We start from the raw sequence: 26,333 nt of genomic DNA, 5'->3' as shown, positions 1-26,333 counted from the left end.
AGAGCATAGCTATGGTCATGGTTCTGTATAGCTCTGATGTGTTCCAATATCCTCTTTTTTAGTGGACAAATGGTGCTTCCTATGTACTGCAAGCCACCTTCGCACTCTACTAAACAGACCAAGTATTTGCTGTTACATGTTATTCTATGCAAAATCTTGAATTCTCTTCCTCTGTAATCTGAAAAGCTCTTGATATTTTTGGTCACTTGACATGCTTTACAGTTGTTACATTTGTAAAAACTAATCGCTTCTCTGTTTAGCCACGTTTTTATTGGCTGTGGTGTATAGTGACTTCTTACCAACAGGTCTTTAATAGAGCCTGATTTTCTGTAAGTGATTTGTGGTCTCATGCCTATTGATTGGCTAATGTCTTGATTATTTTTCAGTATTTTCCAATGTTTCTTAAAAATGTTTGCAATTGCCTTGCTTTCTTTACTGTATGTGAGTATCAGTCGAGGGCATCCATTATCTTCATTTGGAACATTTGTTGATGTATCTATGAGAGTTTGGTAACAACTACTGTCCCTTACTTTTTTGGTACCCAGCTGTTTATATGTTCTCGGATAACCTTGGAGGAGAAATCTCTGACTTATATCTGCAAACTGAATTTCCATCTTTTAATCATTGGAACGATTTCTCCTAGTTCTCAAAAACCCACCAAATGGAATGCTTTGTTTTAATGGCATTAGTTGGAAACGTTTCCCATGTAAGATCCTGTTGGTAGCTGTTGCTTTTCTATACATGGTTGTTTGTAATTTGCCATTTTCTACATAAAACTGCATATCCAGAAAATTCACTCTTGTAGCATCCATATTATATGTAAATTGGAGACCGCAATAATTGCTGTTGATCTTATTGAAGTACATATCAAATCCTTTGTCAGATCCATTCCATAATATCAAATAACACATCAATGTAATGTAGCCAAAGCAGAATTTAGTCAAGATGTTCTTGGTAAGCATCCATCCACGCCACCTCTCTTTCCCACCTTCCCATAGTCAAATTTGTATAGCTCAGAGGTAGAGAAATGCCCATGGCAGTCCCCCTCATCAGTTTGTAAATTTGATGATTAAATATGAAGATGTTGTTTTGTAGACACATTTCTATCATATTCAATAGCACAATGGAGTGTCTAGTTTCCTTTACATTCCTCTGACTGAGGAAATAGCCTAGAGCATTTAGGCCTATTTCATGTTGGATGGAGGTATATAGTGAAACCACATCTAGGGTAATTAATTGATAGTCAGATTCCCATGATCTATCTGAGATTGTCCTCAGAAAGACTCTTGTGTCCTTAATGTATGAGCTCAATGATGTTACCAGAGGTGCTAAATAGAAATCAACGTATTGCAAGATGTTTTCATACAATGACCCATATCCCGAGATGATTGGTCTGCCTGGAGGATTTTTTAATGTCTTATGAACTTTTGGAAGGAAGTAAGTATTTGGTAAAATCGGATAGTCTTGTTTGAGAAACGTTAGTTCTTCTTCATCAATCAGTAGTTCTTGATGCCACTCTTGTAGTTTCAAATTGATGCTTTGCATCATTTCTTTCATGGGATTTTTACCTAACTTTTAATAACTCTTAGAGTCCCCAAGTTGACGCATTGCCTCTTTGATGTAATCTCCACAGTTTTGGATGACAGTGTTGTCTCCCTTATCAGCAGATTTTAAAATAATATTTTCATTTGAAAGTAAACTGTTCAGGGCTTCTCTTTCTCCTGAAGTTAGATTTCCTTGGCCTGTGGTTGTCTATGATATTTCAGCCTGTCTAAGTCAGGTATCAGAACATCATAAAATGCATCAATTTCATTGCCAGGGTTCAAAGTGGGACAGAACTTTGATTTTGGTTTGAAATGACTATATGCATGTTCATTTGTTGAAATGCCCATTTGGTCCATACTTTCTGTTGTAGTCATTTCTTCATTATCTAGATTATGCATCAAATCATAGTACACTTTGACATCTGCTGTTTGTTCAATTGTAAGTCTAGTTTCATTTCGTAGTGCCGCAGATGTGTTCTCTTTTTTAGGATGTTTGGCAAAATATTTCATTAGCTTGATTTTTCTTACAAATTTGTATGTCTCAATTTTAGTTTCAACCTTATCAAAGTGATGTTCTGGGCAGAATGACAAACCTTTATTTAGCACCCTATCTTCTTCTTTTGTTGGGGTATAGTCCGATAGGTTTACCACTGAATACTCCTGAAGTGCTTCGCTAATGTTTACTTTTTTCGTCTGCTGCGTAGCGGGTCATTTCTTTTGCCCCCTGCATCTTCTGATTTTTCTATGAGATGTTGCGGAGGTTTTTTCTGTCCTCTTCCTTGATAGCATCCTTGGCCCCTGCCTTTTGATATTAGCTGATCTTAGTACATAATTTTCACCTCTTCCGATTAGGTTGTATTTATCCTTGGTTCATTTTGTTCTTCATTTTCACTCAAATCGATCTCAGATTCACTCGTTACTTCTGATGTCATAGGGATATTGATTTTGGAACCTGATGTGAATTGCCTCCACTTCTGACTAATGTTTGTCTAATGTTTCTTCCATTTTGTGTCTCAAATTACTAATTTCATCTTTTGGGTATTGCACAATCAATTTATCTTCAATTTCTTTTGCTGTACCCGTTATTTCCTCTATGTCTATTTTTGTATATTTAATCAGAATGAGCATCATGTTACACGAGCATGTCATGTTATTTTCTCCCCATTCAAGAAGTAATTCAGGTTTAATATCAGGGTGGTTAGGTAAAGTGAAAATGCGGAGACCCCTCGGTACCCTATCCATTTGCAACGTGAGAATATCTCAACTTTCAGTAATCTCCTTTCGATACAATTTTTTCAATTTAAAAAACATGGATTGTATGTCTATTGATATATAATAAGTAGCATGGGAGGGACTTGACATAAAGGCAAGAACATGTTGTGCTCCATGGATCAGACCTGTAATTTGAGAACAATTGAACATTTTTTATGACACTATGAGATTCACATATAATAAGTAGCATGGGAGGGACTTGACATAAAGGCAAGAACATGTTGTGTTCCATGGATCAGACCAAATGTGTATAATATGGGTCATCACATAAAAGAAAGAACATTTTGCTGATATTGATATGATAAACAAACGTATATGAACGCATAGGCATTTAGTCGTCACTTATAATTGAGTAATGGGATATGCCATACCAATATATAGTAGGTAATATGTATTTCTTTAACAAATATGTTTATTACAGACAGTCAGGTTGAAGGTTTGGGCACTAAGCCGGCATATAGTGTGAAATGACATAGGGTGTTATCACAACTTTGGAGGAGGTGTTAATCCGTCCCAAAAGTGACGGTAAAGTGACGGATATACCACCAGCCGTATTACGAGTTCCATAGGATATAATGGACTCGTAATACGGCTGGTGGTATTTCTTGATTTCATGAATATTTTGAGGGTGGTCTCCTCCGTCACCTACACCGACAACAAGAGTGTATAACCAAGAAGTGTTTCTGACCCTTTGTGTCGACACATATATATATATATATATATATATATATATATACATACACATACATCTATATATATATATATATATATATATATATATATATATTCCTCACAAGCAGGTCCTTCTATGAAAAGAACAGCTGCAGATCAGCATGATTTATGTTGAGACATCCACAAAATATATAAATATATATATATATATATAAAATCACAATTAGATTTTTTTCCATCACATGGTTGTACAATTTAACATCACTTTATGCCCACAGATTCTGCTTTTCAGCACTGAATTAGTTTTTTTATAGGTTTTAGTATCATTAAGATTTCTGAATCACAATTTGTGTGCTACCAATAAAGCACCCCAAATAAATCATTTATTCCACCTTCACAATATATCTTGATTCATTTTCCTCAGTCTTCTTCCTCTATCACCATCTTTCATATTTTTTTACCACACTTTCAATTTCATAATACCTCAAGTTTGTCCGTTACTTTCACTGTTCCCCCATCATATATGTCTCCTTCTACTTTTTATTGTCTTTGCTTTAAGTTCTTTGTCTCCAATTTGTAGTGGTACTTCTGATAAAAAGAGCTGGATATTCCAGTATATACACAACACATTCATCTTCACATGTGTTTTTTTTTTCTGAATTAGAAATGTCCTTATGTCCTGGTGCACTTATTTGGTTTTCCAGGTCAACAGTGAGTAGTTTTTTGAAACCCTTAGCCTGGTAATTAGGATGATAGCCTTCAAATGCCCAAGCTTTCTTTCTCCGAGTTTCATCTCCTTGTTCTATACTGCAACTTAGGTCATCCACTCCGATAACACTAATTGAAAAAATAATTAGGAAATAGAAAATAGGGCATTGGTAGTGATCATTTCAATTGGCTACACACCGTAAAAAGTTCCCTTTGATGATAAGAACAATTACATATCTCATGTCATTTCGATGTTTCCTAATGCTCTTCTTTTCTGGACATATATAGCACATTACTAGTGTTTTGCCTAAGCTCCTGTGGTAATAGCTGTTCTCTAGAAATCCTAATACAACCTATCAAGGCATTCTAAATATTTCCCTCAATCTCCTTACATTATGTTGTTATTTAACGTGCTCATGTGCTAGCACCCAGGCATTTTTCAACTGAACATGCATGTGGCTAGTGGTGTGTCCCTCTTTGAAATTAAGACATTCTCTGCTCATAGAAGCAATTCTTTATTCCATGGATCATCAAATTTATATGGTACCCTTAATATAAGGAATTCATTTCTGTCACAGTTATGACTATTGCTGACAACTTTGGCATTGGCATAATGTAAAACTTGACGTATGTTGGGCATCCTTGGATTAATCATGGCATAGTATCAGCGATCATTGCCAGAATATGTGGCATAATTGTGGCCATCTGTGGCATAACTCTGGCCATCAATGGAATAATAGTTAAAACTGTGATAAGGATATTTTCTAGCCATATTTCCCTTCTGCCAGTGGACACTTTCCTCAGTGACTGTTATTTCATTAACCATGTCGAAGCATTTTATATTAATAAGGCATTTCCTGACATTGCAGTTAGTACCCCTATCTTATGTGTTAGTAACCCTGTCTTATGTGTTTGGGTGGTTGGTGCTCTATCACAATATCAAGTTTTAAATATTGTCCAAGCAAAATAATGTCTCAAGAAAATCAACAACCACAGTATCATAAAGGAAAGTATTTATAGGTAAGTTTAATTATATTTACATTCTTAATGCCACATTAATTTATCTTCAGGATAGATGTATCTTCAGGATACATAGATGTGGAGGAGTTATCACTAGTAATCCTGCAAAGTGTGTGCACTAGTGTGATTGCATTTGTTTTAGTCACTACTCCAACAATGGCAAAATCCATTACTAACTTGGAACTATTTTCATTTGTTCAGAAGCAGCTCTTGTTAAACAAAAGGTTAAAGATCCCTGTTGTAGACCTATGGATCTAGCTATAGCCCTGCTAGCCTTGAAGCTTTCTAGAGCCGATCGGAACTGTAGAAGTCATGGAAGGAGTAGGAGGAGAAGGAAGTGGCCTTGAGGGGGGGGGGGTTGAGCCATGATCACAACAGGGGCACTATGTAGGGCTGCACTGAGGAGAAGATGTGAGATGGTACAGCAGTGGAGGTTGGATTGACGTCTAATGGCACTAGCACTGACTCAAAGTGGAAGATTACAGGCATGCTATAAGGCTCCCATGGACCCCAAGATGCACTATAGGGGTTTGCCACCCTGGAGAATATCCAAAGCGTGGTGTTGAAGGACTCTGCTGCAAGTGACCTTGAGGTCGGGAAGTCGAGGAATGCTGGCATTGACACCAAGAACCTCTCAGGTTGAACCGGTTTGGCCAGTGGCTCTGGGGCGCTGCGCCTGGGGAGGGTCCCCTGGTGGTGCTGCATCAGAGGGCTCTAAAGGAACCAATTCTAGCTCTGAAGATGAGAATCCTGTGGGAGCTGGATGGCGTTGAGGTAAATTACCTTTGGAAGAGTACTTCTTGTGTTTCTTGTGTCAGCCCAAGGACTGCGACTGGTGATTTCGGGCGGGATCGAGAACGATGCAAGCCTCATCTGTCCTCGCTGGCCTGCATGAAGAGCTTGCCTCCCTCTCTTTAATTTCCTACTCGAGGAGAATTTGCATGACTGAGTCATGGTCTGAACCCAGGCACAACAGACAAATAGAGTGAGGGTATATAATGGACATCTGTTCCTCAGTCCCTACACGGTTTAAAGCCCCAATGCTTCAAGAGAAAGATCTTCTACACTTGCACAAAGTTACAAAAATCTGAGAGTATTTTGAAGTGCTGAGACAGAAAAACAAGCTCTGGATTCATGACAAAGGAGCAGAAAAAACAGTACTGCCATTGTTATGTTGGGGTTGGCACTATATGGCCTCAGTGACATTGCGGAATGTCACATCTAGTGCTAATGCTGAGTGAGCAGTCCCTACCAGTTTCAAGATCTTTGAAGTGTATGGATCTAGGCTGATTTACCACAGCAACGCAGAAACTACATGGCACATTAAACTTTAACAATGCCTTTTAAGACTAATACAAAACACTGTATAAACAAGATAACATTCATGCAGTCGAGATACAAGGGATTACATGTAAAACACATGTTTGCAAATGGAGTAGCAATGGTCTTCCAACATAATTGTCTGATACACACCAAGACATATTAGCACCATGCCTATTAGAGGTGTACACAACCGCTATAGAGTACCTCCCAGTACTAAAGGAGTCATCAAATCACACCCTCAAAACCACAGTAAAACCCAATGGAGGTGTCTTCATAGTGGCCATTACCAATATTAATGCACTGCAAAATACTAGGGAAAATCATAGTCACCAAAAGAACTCACATATAATTAGACTCGATACACACTGATCAAATATGATTCATACCCAGCAGAAATACAGCCAGCTGTGTCTGCTATAAATATGGAGAAAAACCTGGACACAACTGACTGGGGCTTACAGTTTGCAGTATTAGAAAAAAGCTTGGTGACAAAATGAAAAAAATAATTAAAGTACTCTATAGATGCCCATGCCCTGGTCTACACCGGTATGGCCACCTCTAATTCCTGGACAATATAGAATGGAATGTGGTAGGAGTGCCAAATCTCTCCACTGCTCACTCTAGCAAAGGACCTAATTGCAGGCACAGTTAGAAGAGAAGAAATATCAGAGGAATTTCGCTACACAGCCACTTGCATGCGATTTAATTATATATGGATGTCTTACTTTATATTTAAAAATACAAGCAGAGTTCAAAACCAAATCCTAGATCAATTAGAACATTTCAGACAGCTATCAGGATTAAAAGAAAATCATGCTTACTCCCTCTGACACTACATACACCACATGGAGCCTCACTTCTACCCAAGTTGCCAAGATAGGCTTAATGTTCCTTCCCACATTTTGGAACGCAAGTGTTTTACAAAGATGCAGACACTACAGTGGAAAACACAGATAGAGCGGAAGCATCCACCAGAGAAACTTTTCAGTTATGGAAAAGTTGCTGCTATCCGCAATGGGTAGCAGGGTAGAACATTCCTGATCATAAAACTCTTAGTTTTGTAATTCTTTGGAAATGTACCTATGAATGCAATGTTATTAGTTTTGGAGTTAGGAGGTAACATAAATAAAGTGGCTTTGCACAAGCTACAGCTACCTACCGTGAAGGGGAAGCTCTGGACTCCAGACTATGAAAACTATGTCTTGGCCCAATTGCGATGGGTGTTTAGAGGTTTAGATTATCGACATGGAGAGAGGTTAATGTATAATGGGGTCCAAAGAATTGCAGGTTATTGGTAACCATGGCACTGTTTCCACACAGTAGACCCCAGATTCGGTTAAGATTACTAGACACAGCTAATTATTAATGGAAACAATGCCTTGCTCATAATAAAACTCACCAGACCTCCCACCGTGGATATACCCAAAACTCAAACTAGTCTGGCAAAGTGCAGGTGTACCCAGGATGGGCGACCTATTTGCAGAAGGCAGATTAAAGTAATTTGATGAAATGCAATTAAACAATACCCTACAAGTAAGTCTGTTTTTAACTTATGGAGCTGTAACCTGACAGATCAAACTAATATGGGGGAATACTGAAAACCCATACAAAACCAAACAGCTCTACATAACTCAGTATCTCCTGTTAAGGCCCAGAAATTGATTATAACTCTGTACTGCAGTACTACAGAACAAATTAAGACTGAGCTCGCAACATTCAGAGAAAAACAGGTGACAGACTTAAATAGACAACAAACAAAAACAGAATGGGACATGGTATTAGAGCTCCCAGTGAATGTCTGCAGAAACGCAAGATTTAAATTGATACAATTTGATATGCTCCTTAGACCCTACTTGACACCACATAGATTACTCCACTTGACACCACATAGATTACTCCCAATATACAAATACAACAGTCACTTGCCTGAGATGCTTAGTCAGCGAGGCAGACCTTACACACATGTTCTGGCACTGTTCTGTGCTGAGCAACTGCTAGAGAGCCTAGCAAATCTAACCTGTGTAATCTTGAGGTCTACATTCTGGAATTGTACAAGAGAACTCAAAGTGAAACTAGAAAACAAGTTTGTAAATCTAGTATTAATGCTGGCAAATCAACAAAATGTTACAGCTTGTAAATCTACACATGCGCCACAGTTACAGAAGTAGCAAAAATAACTGGTTAATCATTAATTGCGATGCCTAAACTCCATTACAGAGACGCAATTGATGGTTGTAATGACCGAGGACAAAATACTGTTAGGAGGGAAACACAAAAACAATCACAGGCCTCGCTAAGCAGCAAACTGGCCATGTAACCCATGTAAACCCAGACATCTCAAACATATTCCCAAAAGTAATAACAAAATCCCTTTCAACAATGTAATAATACAAATACCAATTGTAAAAAAAAACCTCACCCCTGTCTTTTGCTGACTGGTTTTGCTGTTTTTTTAACTCTGTACACTAGCTGTCTAGTTCCTAAAATGTGGAAAATTGGATAAACACCAAATTAAAAATTTAGCATTCCAGTACGGCCATAGTATATGATGCAGGAAAATACACCAGTGATATGGAGACTTAAACATCACCTATGAACTGCAGCACATGTTATACCATCCACTAGAGTTACAAGAAAATCATGAATTCAGGCAAAACTGTGTAGCCTGACTGCTTCAGATTTAAAACCTGCACATCGACCTGTCAAAATAACCCTTTTGAAATAAAAGAACACATTTTTAAATATTAAGGGGCAGATTAAAGAAAAGTGGTGCTGCAACTAGTGCAGCGCCACTTTCTTTCACTCCTTAGCACCCCCTACTGCCACCATTTGTGCACCATATTTAAAATACCGCACACGATGGCGCAGGGTAGCGGGCAACAGCATAATTGTTTTTATGCTATTGATGTACTCTGCAGGAGGAGTGCCAAAAAATTGGCGCTACTCCTGCAGAGTACATAGGGGCCCATTACAAATAATGGAAGCCCCCTTTTAATGCATGCTCTGAGCAGGTGTTAAAAGTGCCGAAAAAAATTGTGCAAGGAAATTTCTTAAATTTCCTTTTGCCATTTTTTCAGCCCTCCTAACAGGGGAACGCCCCCCTCCCCTTGCATACATTATGCCTGGTACAGGCATAATGTGGTGCAAGGGTTTACAAAGTGGCGCAATGCATTCATTGCCCAACTTTGTAAATATGGCGCTCTGAAAATGCCACTTTAGTGCTGCCTTAGCGTAAAAACAAATGATGCTATGGTGGCGCTAAGGTGGCTCTAGGGGCTCTTAAATCTGACCCTAATTGAGTTACACCTAAGTAGGCCTTGTGGGCCACGAGGTAGGGTGCCTAGTTTTTAAAAGAGGTACATGCACTGTGACTAGCCCCCAAATGCTACTTTCACTGTAAAGGTTTGGAAGAAGTTACAGGAATGATTCAACCGCTATTTTTATAATATTTAATAATCCAATTACCGGTGAATGTGGATGTTTGATAAATACTTAGGAAAAGTACCTTTTTAAAAAAAAGACATTGCCTGAACCTGCAGCAAGCTAATTATCATTAGCCTGCTAGCAACGGCCCCTGTCAGTGCCTCCTATCAATCAGGTATACAAATTGCTCCCAGAGCAGAAACAATGGCTTAGGCCTTTTGGTAGGAAGTCCTGGGTGTGAGGTATGTGACTAATTTCAGCCCAGTAAGGCTGGCTGGGGATAATTTTGAAACTTCATTATGTTAAAAGGGAGCAGGGTGAGGTTGAGCCGGTTCTGCTCATTTCCCTAAACACAAACCTGACTGGGACACCAGAAATCTTTAAGGGCAGAAGAGTGCTGCCATGCTGGATATTATCCACAATAGGTCACTGTGGGCAAGTCTACAGTAAGCAAACAGGATGTGCTATACAAGTGAGAAGGATTGCCCTTGGGAACTTTTTTCTGATAAACCCCCACCCACTGGCTAGTTAATCCTAAAGATGTGGTAACTTACCCACAGCTCATCCAAACACATTTGGAGCAGCGGAAGAACAGAAGACCTGCTATCTATGACCGATTTGGAGAACTGAATGGTTGGACCTACACCCACTTGTATCCAGGACTGAGAAGTGGACTCCAGGGCTTAGTTGGCTCATCTCCTGAGTAGCTACAAGGACACATCAAGCTGCAAGAGGCCTTTCTTTCCTGGAAGGACCAACTGACCAGTAGCAACTGGAGCTAGATTGAACCCTTTTGGTGGCACTGTCCCTGAGGTCTTGTGAGCCTTAGAAATTACCAAGAGGAGCTACTCCAGAAAGTCTGACTTAGACTGTTTTTCAGCTTGCAAGACCTGCAGAGTATCCAGGGGCATCATGGCAAAGGCGTCCGACTTTGAAAGGAATTTGTTGGATACAGCTTGGAGGCTTGCACTGTTGGAAAATTTTGACCACCAAGAAGAGCTCCACACACTATGGCCCATACTTATACTTTTTTAGCGCCTCATTTGCGTCATTTTTTGATGCAAAAACGGCGCAAAGTTGCAAAATACAATTGTAATTTGTAAGTTTGCACCGTTTTTGCGTCAATAAGCGGCGCAAATGCGGCGCTAAAAAAGTATAAATATGGGCCTATATCTCATTTGTGGTGCTACAAGTGCCACTTCAGACAAAAAGAGGTCAAGTTACCTATGTTCAGTTGATATTAATGAGGTTCTTTTTTCAAAGCACAATGATAATATGACAATACATGTACAAATACAATATATATATCCAAAAAGAAGGGAGGGTCCAAACGGGATAACTTCCTGTATAAAGTGCCTTTTTACCTGTGCTGTGGGAGCTTGAACCGGAGGACATGGGCCCTAGTCCTCCCTTGGCAAAGAACACTACTAGCTAAATGGTAAGTTCCCACAATTGAGATATCATATTGTTGGTTGTAATGTTTCAAATGAAGGAAAGAAACAAGCTAAGTCTCTTAGGTCCAATTCAGTGCACTTTAATTGAAAAAGAAAAGGTATGTTCCAATATTTAGGTTTCAAAGTTCGACGAAGTTTCAGCTTCCAAATTGACACACTTTGATTTGAGAAAAAAAGTGGTATATTCAAAAAAATTAAATTTCAAAGTTCAAAGGAGTTGCTGCCAAAGTTCAGTGGAGTATCAGCCAACACGTGTTTCGCCCCACATTGTGAATACGCCAGGGCTTTCTCAAGGCCGTAAAATAATTTTATGATATAAGGCTCAGGATAAGTCTCAAGGACAAATAAAGGTGACACCGAGTGGGTGAGTACCCTAGGTGCATAAGGAGAAGGCATGCACCATATTTACTGTGCTCACTTAAAAAAAAAAAGAAAAAAAGAAAAAGAAAAGAGGGGTGAACGACAGTGATGTGTGTCCCCTCCATAGGGGTCACTAGAAGAAAATATTAGCACCCTCAATACGTGAGATATAAAGCCATGCATTGTTTATATAGAGAGCATGCATCATTTTAGCTGTGCCCTCTTAAGAGGAAGAAATGGTTAAAGAAACAGAGGTGAACATCCCCCCCATTAGGGTCACTGGGAGGAGATATTGACACCCTCAAAGCGCGCGATATAGATCCATGTGTAATAGTATGAGGAAATACAAAAACCATCCCAAAGGTGGTTGAAAGAGGTATAAGTAGAGAAAGGACTGTATCAAATGCATGCTGGCACTTAGCTGTGAAGTGTGAGTAATCGGTTATCATGCCAAAAGCAAGTGAGTTAAAAAAGGAAATAACAAGAAATAATTTATAGATTTATAGAGTTTAAAGCTTAACCAAGATCAGTTAAATACCATAACGAAATAGAGAACAGAATTCTTCAGGCATAAATGCCACAGTAAATATGACAGAGCTGTACATAAGAATACATATCATTTACTAGGTGAAAAGTTCAAGAAACATAGTGTTATCCAAATAGTAGCTAATATGTGCTAATTATATCGCATCAATATCCAAGGTGGTCGGTATGTTCCGAGCTCAATTATATAAAATTAAAATCATATTTAAAGGGCAGTATTTCAAAAAGTAAGTAAGTTAGTAATAAGACAGGTAGCCCCGAATTATTTAGGGAAAAACTGAAAGTTGAATATACCAGATAAAGAACAGTGTTATCGAGCGGTAGCTGGTGAAAGATATAAATAAAGTGTAGTCTCTAATAGGCCCCCTTGAAATGTATTAGAAAAATAGGCTGTGCAAGGCTGGGGTTCTTACCTATTTCCGAAAAACTGGCATAATTTAAAGGTCCGACGCGTCCATCGTCTAATCTCCGAGGACGCGCCGGAAAAAACCCCGTATTTATAAACGGTAGTCCTTCCTCTGATCTGGTAGCACTGACACAGAGGAAGGACTATCGGAAGCTGAAGTAGTTATGGATAGTGGCGTCGTCAAGAGTGTCGGCGCCATATTAGAAGGGGAAAATTAGATGGGTACCAAGATACAAGCAAAACAAGAGGTGCAATAAGTAATGAAAAAACAAAATATATCAATAAGTCACATAATTCTACATTAGGAAGGATAATGCTAGCTCCTTGATATGATGGAAAGGGAAAAGGAAAGAAAAAGAAAATAGAACATTAAAAGTCGAGCAACAGATAATAAAGAACATCATGGTCTAAGTAACAGAACAAATGAAAGACAAATATTACTATGTCATCATATTACTATATCACGTTGAGGGGGTAGCTATACTGGGACCTCCTATGTTATCCCATATACTGGTACCATGAGTGGCATGAAACATAAGAAAGCAGATAACACTATGTCTCATATTTACATCAACCAATAATGCCGCTCATGGTCCTTGTTTAGACCATTGTTAACAGTATCATAGTGAATGTTCATCCGGCTTTCCTCTTGACGTAGACGCAAGGGTAGATTGCCCCCCCTTGGGGACGATGTGATACGTCGAAGACCACAGAAGGTGAAGTTACGTTCATAGGGATGGCATTCATTATCATGTTCCACAAGGGGTGCCTTGGCTTCCAATTTTTGAATATTGCGAAAGTGTTCTTGAATTCGAATTTTGAGAGGGTGAATAGTACTCCCAATGTAGACTAGTTGACAGGGATACCATATTGCATAAATAATGTTGGTACTTTCACAATTAATAAAGTCTTTGATCAGGAAGTCCTCGCCTTTAATGGTTAATGTAGTAGATTTGTTGAGGCCTAGTTTGCAGATAGAACATTTGGTGCAAGTATAGAAGCCCTTTGGTTTTGGAAAGAAAGGTCCAGAAGGTTTATTTTTGAAGAAAGAGGAGCAGAGTTTGCCCCTAAGATTGGGAGCTCCCCGGAAGCCTATTTGGGGGTGATTAGTGATATATTTATTGATGGAGGGATTGTTTTGTAATAGATACCAATGTTTCTGGAGATATTTCCTGATAGAGCAATGACCATTATGGAATTCTGTGATCAAGCAAATGGTTGTATCCTGTTTAGGCCGGTGTGTGGTATTAATCATCTTATTACATTACAACCAACAATATGATATCTCAATTGTGGGAACTTACCATTTAGCTAGTACAATCTATATATGTTTATTTGAAAAGAACAATAAATATATAAAGCATATTCAGATACCAAATTAAACTCAATGTCCTATTGAGAGATTACACTCAACATCTTGGTGAGGTGGGATCTGCTTATGGAGATGAGAAGCTGAAGACAGGTTCACAGGAAAGTAAAATGTAGGCTTGTAAAAGAAGCAATATAAACAATAGAAAAGCAACAAAAAATCTGAAAGTGTTCATATAAGGAGGAAATGGGGAAATGTGCGGCAAGGGAAGGGTCGGGTGAACAAACTTATGGCAGCCAAGATAACCCATCTACAAAAGATATTGCCAGGCACTGTTTTTATGTGCTGGTGTGCTCATATACTAAATGGGGAAATGTGCGGTAAGGGAAGGGTCGGGTGAACAAACTTATGGCAGCCAAGATAACCCATCTACAAAAGATATTGCCAGGCACTGTTTTTATGTGCTGGTGTGCTCATATACTAATTCTACTTTGGGTGCCCTGGATCAAGAATTATACCTTACCTTAGTGAGGTGAGGAATTAAATTGTATTCGACTATGAGAACGCAGAACGGATACTTTCATGTTACTATGGGAACCAGTGGTTTTCCTGATTGCAACCCGTCTGAGCCAATCGATTCCCCCCAAGCTGCATTGTCCTGTCTGCAACATGCTTCATGGGTTTCAAGCTCTGCACACCCTTCCACTAAAAAGAAGTCAACCTAAATCCTCTTTTAAACTCAGAACCAAGATAAGTCCTGTAGGAATCTGGGGCCAGATGTAGCAAAGTGTTTGCGCCTCGCAAACGGCGAAAATCGCCGTTTGCGAGGCGCAAAAGCCACTTTGCTATTCAGAAATGCATATTGCGAGTCGGGACCGACTCGCAATATGCATTTCCGACTCGCAAATAGGAAGGGGTGTTCCCTTCCTATTTGCGAGTCTGAGTGGGATGCAATACCATTTGCGACCGCGTATGCGGTCGCAAATCGTATCGCAGTTACCATCCACTTCAAGTGGATGGTAACCCACTCGCAAATTGGAAGGGGTCCCCATGGGACCCCTTCCAGTTTGTGAATGGACCCCAACATTTTTTTTCAGGGCAGGTTGTGGTCCAAGGGACCACTGCCTGCCCTGAAAAAAAAACGAAACTAAAGGTTTCGTTTATTTTTTTAAGTGCAGCTCGTTTTCCTTTAAGGAAAACGGGCTACACTTAAAAAAAAAAAACTGCTTTATTTAAAGCAGTCACGAACACGGAGGTCTGCTGACTACAGCAGGCCTCCATGTTTGCGAGTGCCTTGACTCGCTATGGGGCCGCAATTTGCGACCCACCTCATGAATATTCATGAGGTGGGTCATTGCGACCCCATAGCGAGTCGCAGTCGGTGTCTGAGACACCGTACTGCATAACATTTTGCGAGTTGCAAATAGCGAGTCGCTATGACTCGCTATTTGCAAGTCGCAAAATGTTTAGTTGCTACATCTGGCCCCTGGCTCTGTATATACTACATCAAAATGAGATATAGGGCCTGATTCTAACTTTGGAGGACGGTGTTAAACCGTCCCAAAAGTGGCGGATATACCACCTACCGTATTACGAGTCCATTATATCCTATGGAACTCGTAATACGGTAGGTGGTATATCCGCCACTTTTGGGACGGTTTAACACCGTCCTCCAAAGTTAGAATCAGGCCCATAGTGTGCACAGAGTCCAGGGGTTCCCCAAGAGGCTTGACAGAGGCAATAATAGATAATACTAATGCCCTATTTGTGGTAGTGTGGTCGAGCAGTTAGGCTTATCGTAGGGTAGTGTTAAGCATTTGTTGTACACACACAAGCAATAAGTGAAAACACACACTCACTGACTTAACTCCAGACCAATAGGTTTTTATATAGAAAAATATATTTTGTAAATTTATTTCTAGAACCATTAGATTCAGTTTGCAGGTAAGTACGTTAAATGAAAGGTACTTTGCATAGGTAAGTTCAGGCCTTTTAATCAAATTGACAATACATACAGTTTTCTTTAAAATGGCAAAAAGCTATTTTAAAAGTGGACACAGTGCAATTTTCAACAGTTACTGGGTGAGGAAAATACAGTACAGTTTTGGAGTTAAGTAATCAACTTACAGACTCAGGTGCTCATTCCCAGTTTGGCAGGCGGCGGAGGCCGCACGCCAAACTCAACCTGCCACCTGACCACTGGTGCCGTCAGGACACCCCCGGCCCTATTACGACTTCACCGCAGGGCCGGCGGGCGGAAAGAGTGTTGCGGTGAAGAGGGCCTTAACATTGACGCTGGTTCAGAATCGAGGCGGTGCCAATGTGGCATTGCAGCGGGTGCAGCAGCACCCGTCACGCCTTTCACTGCCCGTAATTCAGCAGGGCAGTGCATGGGGGCCCCCGGCACCCCTATTTCACCAGCTTTTCCACTGTGGTGCGCTTGCAGCGCTGCCCTGGCGGATTACAACTGCCGGGACTGCCAGGATGGAGGCCGTCTCCAGCATGGCGGTGTCAGCGGTATTACCATGGCGTTTCGGTCGTGGTCGGAATTTGGCGGATCCCAGAGTCTGGCGGTCTCAAGACTGCCAAACTCAGAATGAGCACCTCAGTCTCCGGGGCATAGGTAGCCCACCGTTGGGGGTTCAAGATAACTCTAAACACCCAGCACCAGCAACACAGGGCCGGTTAGGTGCAGAGGTCAAACAGAAGCCAAAATCACGTGGGCGCCTATGAAGACAGGGGGTACTCCGGTCTGCTTGTAGGTCAGTACCCGCATTGCCAGAGGGCAGACCAGGGGAGGTTTAGAGGAGCACTTGGGGGCCCCAAGTAGGCACCAAACACACACTTTCAGTGGCACAGGCAAGGCCGGGTGCAGGGTGCAAACAGGGCATCGGGTTCCCAATAGAACTCAATGGGCGGACCCAAGGCTCACTTAGGCGCTGCAGGCAGGGCACCAGGGGGCTTCTCGGGTAAGCCTCCTACTGGACAAGGAGGAGGGTCGCCTGCTGGTCACTGCTGCACCGGTGGTCGGTTTCGCTCGAGTCTGGGGGCTGCAGGTGCAGTGCTTCTCCAGACATCAGATATCTTCGTCCCAGGCAGTCACGGTCAGAGGGGGGCCTCGGGATTCCCTCTGGAGGCGTCATTGTGGAGGGGTGGAGAGGTCAGCCCAGGGTGGACACTTACTCAGAATCGCCTGGGGTCCTCTCTGGCTGGTTGGTTCCTCTGGACACGGGCCAGGGCCGTCGGGTCAGAGTAGTTTTGGACTCAAGTTTCTGGAGTGAGGTGGGAGTCCCTTTAAAGATGGTTGCCTTTTCTTCTTGTTGGACAGGACCACTGCCCACTGGAGTTTCTTGGTCCTCAGTGATGCAGGCAGTCCCCTAGAGGCATTTGAGGGGTCGCTGGTCCTGTAGAACGCATCGCTTTTCTTTTGCAGGGTCTTTGAAGCAGGAGAAGGGCCGGTAGGGCTGGGGCCGAGTCAGTTGTAGTCTCCTCTCTGCGGGGTCTTCAGCTCAGCAGTCTTCTTCTAGTCTTGAGGTCATCAGGAATCTGAATCTCTGGGTTCAAGGAGCTCTTAAATACAAGATTTAGGGGGGTTTTAGAGTTAGAGGGCAGTAGCCAATGGCTACTGTCCCTCAGGGTGGCTACACCCTCCTGGTGCCCACTCCCTTTGGGAAGGCGGGCACATTCCTATGCCTATTGGGCCTGTTCCTCCAAAACAAGATGGAGGATTCTGCAAGGAGGGGGGTCACTTCAGCTCTGGACACCTTAGGGGCGGTCCTAGCTGAAGTGGTGACTCCTCCTTGTTTTTCCTAATTATCCCTCTAGACTTGCCCCCAAATGTGGGGCTTTGTCCGGAGGCTGGGCATAACCACTAGCTGGAGTGCCCTCGGGCATTGTAACATGAAGCCTGAGCCTTTGAGGCTCACCACGAGGTGTTACAGTTCCTGCAGGGGGAGGTGTGAAGCACCTCCACCCAGTGCAGGCTTTGTTTCTGGCCTCAGAGAGCACAAAGGCTCTCACCCCATAGGGTCAGAAACTCGTCTCTTAGTAACAGGCTGGCACAGACCAGTCAGTCCTGCACTGAAGGATTGGGTAAAATACAGGGAGCATTTCTAAGATGCCCTCTGTGTGCATGTTTTTCAATAATTCCAACACTGTCATCAGTGTGGGTTTATTATGCTGAGAAGTTTGATACCAAACTTCCCAGTATTCAGTGTAGCCATTATGGAACTGTGGAGTTCGTTTTGAAAAACTCCCAGACCATATACTTACTATGGCCCCACTGCACATAAAATGTCTATGCCCTCACCTGTGGTATAGTGCACCTTGCCTTAGGGCTGTAAGGCCTGCTGGGACCTATGCCACAGGCAGTATTTTGTGGGCATGACACCCTGAGTGGGATGCCATGTCGACTTTGCGTTTTTCTCCCCACCAACACACAATCTGCACTGGCAGTGTGCATGTGTTAGGTGAGGGGTCCCTTAGGGTGGCACAACACATGCTGCAGCCCTTCGGGACCTTCCCTGGTCACAGGGCCCTTCGTACCTCTGGTACCTTTTACAAGGGACTTATCTGTATGCCAGTGGTATGCCAATTGTGGAAACAGTGGTAACTTTTTAGGGAAAGAACACTGGTGCTGGGGCCTGGTTAGCAGGATCCAAGCACACTCTCAAATCAAGTCAGCATCAATATAAGGCAAACAGTGTGGGGGGGGGGTAACTGCAACAAGGGCCATTTTCCTACAATTCCTAATTGAGTTCTGACAACTGCAAATGGGGCCTAGTTTGAGGACCTGGCTCCCTACTACAATAAGGAGCAACATGGAATGTTCTCCCTGCCAGGCCATATTTTCCACTTCCATCGGTCACCTTTCTATATTCCTCGCTCGTATTTTCCCCCATAACACCCTCTCACTCACATTTAATTTGTGGTCAGCCCAGGTGCTAAATGTGAGCATTAAACCCCTTCCCCCCACCTAATGGAATTGGGAATTCTACCTGTAAAAACTGGGAGTCTCATTTACAAGCCCCTTGCACCACCACTGGTTCATGTTTTTGTACAAAGCGGTAGCGCTAGCAGTGCACTTCAATGCTCCATATTTACAAACTGATGCATTTGGCCCAATGTGTCAGTTTGTAAAGCCCTGTGTTACATTATACCTGCACCGGAAATAATGTATGCAGTGTAGGTGTTACCATGGAAAAAGCCACATAGAACTGAAGCAGTGAAATTTACAACTTTTCACCTCGTCACTCTACGACTTCACTGCGTAAAATTTTTACCACCTGTTCAGACCAGGCGTGAAATTGACACTGGGATTTTTCCAATGGGACTCTCCTTGCATTGCTGGAGTTGTGTTAGATTAACAACACAGCTCCAGTAATGTGCCACTTTAGCACGAACAGATGCAACAGAATTTCTGACACATCTGTGAAAACATGCGCCATGCAGCTCTATATTGTAAATACAATGCATCCATGGCATTATTAAGGGATGTTCGGCAGACGCAAGAAATCTGATGCATCAATGACAATGGGCCTCATAATGAGCCTGGTGGTCTTCAGACAGCCAGACCGACGGTGGCAGTCAGACTGCCACATTATGACTGCAGGGGAGCCGCAGAGGTCCGACCACCGGCACAGCCAGCCTATCCATGGTGGTTACACTGCCATGGAAAGGCTAGCGGAAAAGGGATATTGGGGGGCCCCTGGGGACCCCTGCACTGCCCATGCACATGGCATGGGCAATGCAGGGGCCCCGTGCACAGCCCTGTCACACATTCGACTGCCCGAATTACAAGCAGTGGAATGGGCAACAGGTGCTGCTTCACAGCAGTTACTGGGCTTCAATTGTTTTATGACAGGCAAGCCACAGAGCAGTCAGCCAAGTGCTTTATCAAGTAGGCATTCAAAGGTAACAAAACCAGATCATGGGCGCAGGCACACCTGGCTGCAGTGGCACACTGTGCGAGGTTAGACACCCACCTAGACCCAACATCATCCCACCATCTGAAAGCAGCATTGAAAGGCTGGAAGCAACTAGAGGGGTCCAGAGGGGACAAGGGGAAGCCCATAGAGTGCAACACACTTGCTCGCCTAGTAGAAGCTCTGCCGGCAGTGTGCAAGGACACTTTGGAGGTCACGTTGTTCAGGGCTGCTTTCACATTGGCATTTTTGGGGGCTTTCAGAGTGAGCGAGTTGGCGGCCCTGGTGTGGCTGGAGACTGGGGGGTCCTGCCAGCCAGTGGAGCCGAATAGACTATGCAAGGTAGCAAGTTGGGCCTAAAATTTACGAGTTAATGCATTACCTCTCCTCTCAGTACAGACAGTAAAGCTGCAGCTCAAGGACCAAGCAGCAACAGGAAACGCCAAACCTGCATTGGTGCTAAGCAGAGAATAAGCAGCATAAAGCTCATCCATGGTGATTGTCATTGATGATTGACAGAGTTATGACCAGGTGTCAATGTCACTGATTGATTTATGGCCTGTGAAATGATTTATGACCTATCACCAATTGATTTATGACCTGTAGTAAGATTTATGACTTGGTGTCAAGGTTTTTGGTTCTGTTTGGGCACAAGGAAACAGCGTTTGTAAGACTGTGAATAAAGCTCCGGCCAAGTGTTTCCACAAATAATGCGTACGGACTTTGAATTGCATGTCATGTGAAGTGGGAGTGGCTGCGTGTGAAGTTTATGCATGTGTCAGAGGGGCTATGGAGAGATGAGGGGCTTGTTCAAGGCAGTAATGAGGGAATCCGTGGAGAGGGAGGTTCTGGGGGGCAGGGGAAGAGGAACAAAAATGGATGTTGCAACGGGCGCCACCTGATTGCATCTTTGTTAGAATGTACTATCTTTTCCGCTGCTGCTTTGAACTTTAAGACCCCAATTACTTATGTATTATGTTATGAAACCTACCATTTTCATGAATCGGTTTCAATGCATTAATATTGATTTGCTATTCTTTATGTTATCCTCAGCTATTGATGGTCTTACTTGTATTTCCAGGCTCCACAACGTCTGTGCAGTCCCAGCCCGCAGATACCTCTCACCTGCTGCAAGTTCCAAAGGAACCTCTTCACTGTGCTAAATTAAGCAGCAATATGGAACCTGACAGCATTCCCAAAATACCGCCACCCCTGCGTTCTCCTTCTGCACAAAGGCTGCTTCGAAGGCAGGTAAGTGGAAGCATTTTGTTTGTATATATACCTGTTCAATTCAAATCAACAGGTTTCATTTCATTTCCATTCACACCCTGATTAATTGGTTTGCCAAGCAGGTGAAACACCTAACACTTAAAATAAATATTTTTTCTAGTAGTTCATTGCCTTTTCTCTTATCTACTCTCCTATTCAAGACATGTTATAAGTGCTCTACCCTCACCCACCCACTTACCAACACTCTCTCATCTGCTTCTAGCACAAATGTAAAGAGACCGTACGCAGTGGGCAGCAAGAAGACGTGAGATGGAGGAGTAGATGCATATAGAAGCATCATTTTTATTTCATTGGAAGGGGCAGACCTAGATTTCAGTAACTTTTTTTTTATAAAGCAGCACTTCCTGCTTTAAGTGACAGTTGTCGCCTTGTAATACTTCTATCAATTCTCAGAGTACAACACATTAAGGGGCATATTGACAAGCCCCTTGCGTCACCCTAAAGTGATTTTTTTTAAGTTAAGGTGAGTTTTCTGCCGCACCATATTTACAAAGTGGCACAATGCTTGCACTGGGCCACTTTGCGAACCATTGCGCCAAAATATGGCTGCATGAGGCATAATGTATGCAAGGGGGTGTCCCGGCACAGGAAGGCCCAAAAAATGGTGCAGTGAAATTTACAACATTTTACTGCACCATATTTTACGTCATGTTTAGCGCCTGCTCAGAGCAGGCGTTAAAATGACACACCCATTATATTCAGTGGGCCTCCCTGTTTTTTGCTGCACTAGTGTGAACATTTTTGACGCTAGTATAGAAAAGCACCACAATAGCGTCAAAAATGTTGATGCTATTGTACTAACAACTGCAATGTAGGCCATATTGTAAATACCGTGCAACCATGGTGTCGTTAGGTGATTGTTGGGGGGTGCAAGAGAAGTGGCCCATCATATGTGATGCACCATTTTCTTGTAAATTTGTCCAAATGTATACAAGGGGGCGTTTGGGTGCAGGGAGGCCCGAAAATATTGCACAGTGAAATTTACAACATTTCACTGCACCATTTCTTCCATCATTTTTAGTGCCTGCTCAGAGCAGGCATTAAAATGATGCACCCGTTATATTCAATGGGCCTCCCTGTACTTGCTGCACTAATGTCAAAATGTTTGGTGCTAGTGTAGCAAAGCACCACAATAGCATAATAAATGATGCTATTGTGCTAACAACCGCAATGGCTGCACCAAATTGTAAATATGACACAACCATGGTGTCGTTAGGTGCTGGTAGGGGGTGCAAGAAAAGTGGCACATCATCTATGATGCGCCACTCTCTTGTATTTATGCCCCTAAATATTACCACCATAAGATGCACTTTGGCACTGGGGAAAGTTAGATTAGCCTAATAAAATCAATATCAGTAATGAAAATGCATTTATTATTAATAGTAGCAGGGGTGGTGATAGTACAGTAGTGGCAGTAAGAGCAGAGTAGTTTCAGCATTAGTATCAAGGTAATATAGCGGTGCTAACAGTAGTAATACTATTTGTAGTAGTGGTATAAATAGTGATTGAAATAGTTGTATTGGTGGCTGAAATAGGTATAGTAGCTGTAAAAGTAGTATTAGTAATAATAGTATTGTATTGTATTGTAATAGTATTTATATAGTGCTTACTATCCCTGACGAGGCGTTGAAGCGATTTTCGGTGAGTAGCATGCTGCTCTGGAACCCAACAAGAATTAGTGATGGATTAGTATTGGGAAATAATGAGTACAGTTTTAGTATTATTATAGCCTTAGAACCCGCGGTAGCGGGCTCTACCGGCTATTAAAGGCCCGCTCCCCGCGTTAAATGCCCGAGCCGAAGGCGAGGGCATTTAACAAGGGAGAGGGACTTTAATAGCCGGTAGAGCCCGCTACCGCGGGTTCTAAGGCTATTAGAACATTCTGCCACACAGGGCAGAATGTTCTATTAAAAAAAAAAAATTCACGGAGCCCGAGGGGATTAAAATCCCCTCGGGCTCCATGAGGCTTTGTTCACAGCTCTTGCTGTGAACAAAGCGAACATTGGAATGTTGGCGCTGCGGGCTTTTACCGGCCAGTAAAAGCCTGCAGCACTCCATTGTTTTCAATGGAGCTACCAACATTCCAATGTTCTAATATGAGTTAATTTGAGCTGCGGATATGAGAGTTTGTTAGTTAGATTGACTGGAGTAATGGAGGGGTGGAGGAGGAAAGAAATCCAGAAGTGTTAATTGGGAGTATATCCTTCATTTACTCAACCCAAAGGCTTGGGATGAGTAAAGGGGGATGGAGGAGGGAAGAGTATGTGGAAGGGTTAGGGAGAGCATAGTAGCAGGGTGAGATAAATGAGGGAGAATTTAGTAGGGTTGTGTGGGAGGTCACGGTAGTAGAGTGAGGTTTGGTGAGTTAGATGTGGAAGCGGAGGGATGAGCTTAGGCAGAATTATTTAGGAGATGAAAGTAGTAGAAAGGATTTGGGATGAGTCTGAGTGGGAATGGAGGATAGTTTGATAGAGACATGACATATGATGATGGGTAGATAAGTGTGATAAGAAGAGAGCAGGAATTCATAGATATCTAGTATAACAACCCACCCAGGAGCCATGCAATGACCCACGAACATGCCAAGCACAGAAACAACATATACACATACATACATACATATACATATATATACATACATACATACACACACATACAAACACGCATGAATACACACACATATGCACAAACAATACATAATTAGAACCATGGGTAAATATACTTAGTCAAACAGGTTTAAAGAGTGTGTGTGTATTTTATTGTTATGACATAGTAGCGATACATAGTAGTTGCAATAGCAATGACAATAATGCCAGATGTATTTCTAGCAGCTGTAGAAACATTAGAAGCAGTGATCACAGAAGTAGTAGCTGTAATATTAACAGTAGTGGTAATTTGGTGTGGTAGGTGAAAATAGTTTCAATAGTTTTAGTATTCTCAGAAATAGCAGTGGTTTTATTAAATGTGGCAGTGATGGTACTAGTAGTTCAGTGACCGTACTCTTAGTTACGGCAGTAGAAGTTTCATTAGTGTTACTAATAGAAGCAGTTGTAATGTTGGCAGTGGATTTTCTCTTGGAAAGGTGTTGCCTACATTTGATGAAGAATATCACTGATTGGAGGAAGGAATTATGACAATTTGCTGTAATCCCCTATTTTCACTTAAGATAGGCATAAAAACACATCTTATATATTTGCGTTCTTCAGGGCTTTGTTATTGAGATCAGAATGAAGGTCCACAACAGTAATCAGTGGCTGCAGTCTCACTAGAGAAAATCTTGCCTTTCCTTAGAGGGTACTAACTGCATGTATTCATTGATTGACTTGTCTCTGTGTGTCATCTAATACTGTTCTTTGGTTTGCATCTTAAAATAGGTTGCAATCCGAAATGATTCACTGGATTTCTTTGGAACAGAAAGTAAAGAGAATATTTCCTGGGAAATAAGCGAGATTTCACCCAAGCAAAACTGCTCAACATCTTTGCAACAAGAATGCATTTCTTCAGCTCAGAGACCAACCGTAGACTCAGCAAAGAGCGGGAGATCAAGTGTTCATACGCAACGGCCTTTCCATGATCAATACAACATTTCTAGGCCTCCTGCACCTTCTTGTGTGAGTCTCAACCGCTTAAAAGAAATGCAGTCAGACCCTGCAGATCAAGAATTAGATGAAATAAACAATTGCAAGGAGCAGTTGGGGCTAAGCCCATGTAGGACATCGAATGTCTGCTCAGCAGGACCTCCCCTCACATCCAAAAGGAATCTGGGGAGTGATAACAACGTCACTTTGAAGGACCTTAAGAAGTTCTATAGCGTTGATGCACAAGGTCTGCTAAAAAAACCAGCTTCTTGGTTGGATGACCCAAGGAGACATTCAATAGAAATTTGCTCCATGGAAAGCAGCCCTCAGCATCAGTTCATCTCCAGTACTTCTGGCTTCATAAGTCAGGTTTTAAGTGAAATGAATAACTTGCAAGCATCCCGGCAGAAGAAAAAACATAGCCCTCCTTGCATATCAATAGAGCCACCGAATGAACCAAGCTTGTTATCTAGGACACATCGTTGCCTTTCTCCCGCTGGTCCAGACATCTGCTTAAGGAGGCGAGCTCTATCGTGCGAGTCTAAAGATTCTGTAGACACTGGAGATCCGTTACTTCCAGACAATACCCCTGTGCCAGCTTTACCCACCCCAAAGAAGGACTTAACACTTGCTAACTTTTCCTTTGATCAGACTGAGATGGAGCACTGATTTTTTTCATTGTTGCCAAACTTTTTCTTTCTTCTAAGACATAGATATCCAGACTTCAGAATGGCACTGCATAAACTATCCAAAGAGTGGTTACAGAGCCAGCTAGCGAAATACGTGGTCAAACTCTAAGCCTATGTTCAGCTTGGATAACAGCAATACATTGTGCAGACATAATATGTATTTTATATTTAATTAAATGAACAGGTTCTAGAAATGCAGGATGTAGTACATTTTGTGAATAAAGGCGTGTTTATTATTCTTTAATACAACGATTCTGAGGATGTTTCTGGAATATGGTAAATTTGAGATACAAGCAGAACGGGAGAAGGTTACATCTTGGAAGTCAGAACACAGCATGAAACTGTTTGTTTATTTCTTGCCAAGAGTACACTGTGTTTACAAAGATTTGAGACCGTTGTAACATGTGAAAAACGCACGGGTTAAAAAATAACTATGCAAGAAATGGTAGGTGACTACCAGCATTATTTTAAAAAAGCACTACATTTTGCAATAGCAAAGTATAATGTGTAAAAATGTGAATTTGACCGCTTAGCCTTTCTTTGCCGGTTGTTCGCAAACAGTAGAGCCTCCTTGACAAATATTTAGCTATCGCCTGTCCTGACACCACATGAAAGTATTGCCGAGATTGGCTTATCAGTGGCAGTACATTCTCGTGTGTACTTTATGAGAATATGATCATCAATATGTTGAACTCACCAAACATCTAAAATGAAGAAATGGGGGTGTTGGGGATACACTGGTACTTGATAAAGGCAATAATATGTTAGCAGGGCAAACGAAATGGTGTCTTAACAAAAGTAAAATTGGACTTTGTAAA

The 26,333-nt window shown here is 41.9% G+C and overlaps 1 protein-coding gene across 2 annotated transcripts in view; it reads left to right on the top strand.

Annotated features, from left to right (window-relative positions):
- Window positions 1–25,709, top strand: part of CACNA1G (calcium voltage-gated channel subunit alpha1 G) — a 1,194,479-nt gene extending 1,168,770 nt beyond the window's left edge. For both annotated transcript variants that reach the window (XM_069200048.1, XM_069200049.1), the window contains 2 exons: window positions 21,040–21,209; window positions 24,623–25,709. In XM_069200048.1, the coding sequence (XP_069056149.1) occupies window positions 21,040–21,209; window positions 24,623–25,495 (1,043 nt within the window). In that variant the 3' untranslated portion in view covers window positions 25,496–25,709. The remainder of the gene's footprint in view (window positions 1–21,039; window positions 21,210–24,622) is intronic.
- The last annotated feature ends 624 nt before the right edge of the window (window positions 25,710–26,333 follow it).

Source organism: Pleurodeles waltl, chromosome 7 (assembly GCF_031143425.1).
Source record: "Pleurodeles waltl isolate 20211129_DDA chromosome 7, aPleWal1.hap1.20221129, whole genome shotgun sequence".
NCBI lineage: Eukaryota > Metazoa > Chordata > Amphibia > Caudata > Salamandridae > Pleurodeles > Pleurodeles waltl.
The sequence above is the reverse complement of the archived record's forward strand: the minus strand, read 5'-3'. Positions and strand labels throughout refer to the sequence as shown.